At 52.7% G+C, this 1,521-nt stretch overlaps 1 protein-coding gene across 1 annotated transcript; it reads left to right on the top strand.

Annotated features, from left to right (window-relative positions):
* The first annotated feature begins 204 nt into the window (after positions 1–204).
* NEUROD1 (neuronal differentiation 1) lies at positions 205–1,275 on the top strand. Its single transcript, XM_052635997.1, has one exon. The coding sequence runs from the start codon at positions 205–207 to the stop codon at positions 1,273–1,275; it is 1,071 nt and encodes a 356-aa protein (XP_052491957.1).
* Positions 1,276–1,521: the final 246 nt, after the last annotated feature.

A 1,521-nucleotide genomic window follows, 5' to 3' on the forward strand; every position in this document is an offset into this window, starting at 1 on the left:
CGTACCAGCCGGGCACACACAGGCCCTTATGAAACTGCATTTAACTTTTCCTCCGGGGCATTCATTTTGTAATCAGCTGGTAGTTCTTTTCCCATGCATTTCTCTAGGGTTAGTGAGAGCTGAAGGCCTTTGTAGTTTTTGAATGTAGCGTTTTTCTCCTTTTCTGTTTTCCCCTCTCCCCTGTTGAATGTAGGAAACCTAAACATGACCAAATCGTACAGCGAGAGTGGGCTGATGGGAGAGCCTCAGCCCCAGGGTCCTCCAAGCTGGACAGATGAGTGTCTCAGTTCTCAGGACGAGGAGCACGAGACAGACAAAAAGGAAGATGACCTCGAAGCCATGAACGCGGAAGAGGACTCGCTGAGGAACGGGGGAGAGGACGAGGAGGAAGATGAGGACCTGGAAGAGGAGGAGGAAGAGGAAGAGCAGGACGACGATCAAAAGCCTAAGAGACGCGGCCCCAAAAAGAAGAAGATGACGAAGGCGCGCCTCGAGCGTTTTAAGCTGAGACGCATGAAAGCCAACGCCCGGGAGCGGAACCGCATGCACGGGCTGAACGCAGCGCTGGACAACCTGCGCAAGGTAGTGCCCTGCTACTCCAAGACGCAGAAGCTGTCCAAAATCGAGACACTGCGCTTGGCCAAAAACTACATCTGGGCTCTGTCGGAGATCTTGCGTTCAGGGAAAAGCCCTGACCTGGTCTCCTTCGTACAGACGCTCTGCAAGGGTTTATCCCAGCCCACCACCAACCTGGTTGCTGGCTGCCTGCAGCTCAATCCTCGAACTTTTCTGCCTGAGCAGAACCAGGACATGCCTGCGCACCTGCCGACCGCCAGCGCTTCTTTCCCTGTGCACCCCTATTCCTACCAGTCTCCGGGGCTGCCCAGCCCGCCCTACGGCACCATGGACAGCTCCCATGTCTTCCACGTCAAGCCGCCGCCTCACGCCTACAGCGCGGGGCTGGAACCTTTCTTTGAGAGCCCTCTGACTGATTGCACCAGCCCTTCCTTTGACGGACCCCTCAGCCCGCCGCTCAGCATCAATGGCAACTTCTCTTTCAAACACGAACCGTCCGCCGAGTTTGAGAAAAATTATGCCTTTACCATGCACTATCCTGCAGCGACCCTGGCGGGGGCCCAAAGCCACGGATCAGTCTTCTCGGGCGCCGCTGCCCCTCGCTGTGAGATCCCTATAGACAATATTATGTCCTTCGATAGCCATTCACATCATGAGCGAGTCATGAGTGCCCAGCTCAATGCCATCTTTCACGATTAGAGGCACGTCAGTTTCACCGTCCCTGGGAAACGAACCCACTGTGCTTACAGTGCCTGTCGTGTTTACAAGAGGCAGCCCTTTGAGTATTACTGCTGCAAAGTGCAAATACTCCAAGCTTCAAGTGATATATGTATTTATTGTCGTTACTGCCTTTGGTAGAAACAGGGGATCAAAGTTCCTGTTCACTTTATGTATTATTTTCTATAGCTCTTCTATTTTAAAAAATAATACAGTAAAGTTAAAAAA

This window comes from Budorcas taxicolor, chromosome 2 (assembly GCF_023091745.1).
Source record: "Budorcas taxicolor isolate Tak-1 chromosome 2, Takin1.1, whole genome shotgun sequence".
Classification (NCBI taxonomy): domain Eukaryota; kingdom Metazoa; phylum Chordata; class Mammalia; order Artiodactyla; family Bovidae; genus Budorcas; species Budorcas taxicolor.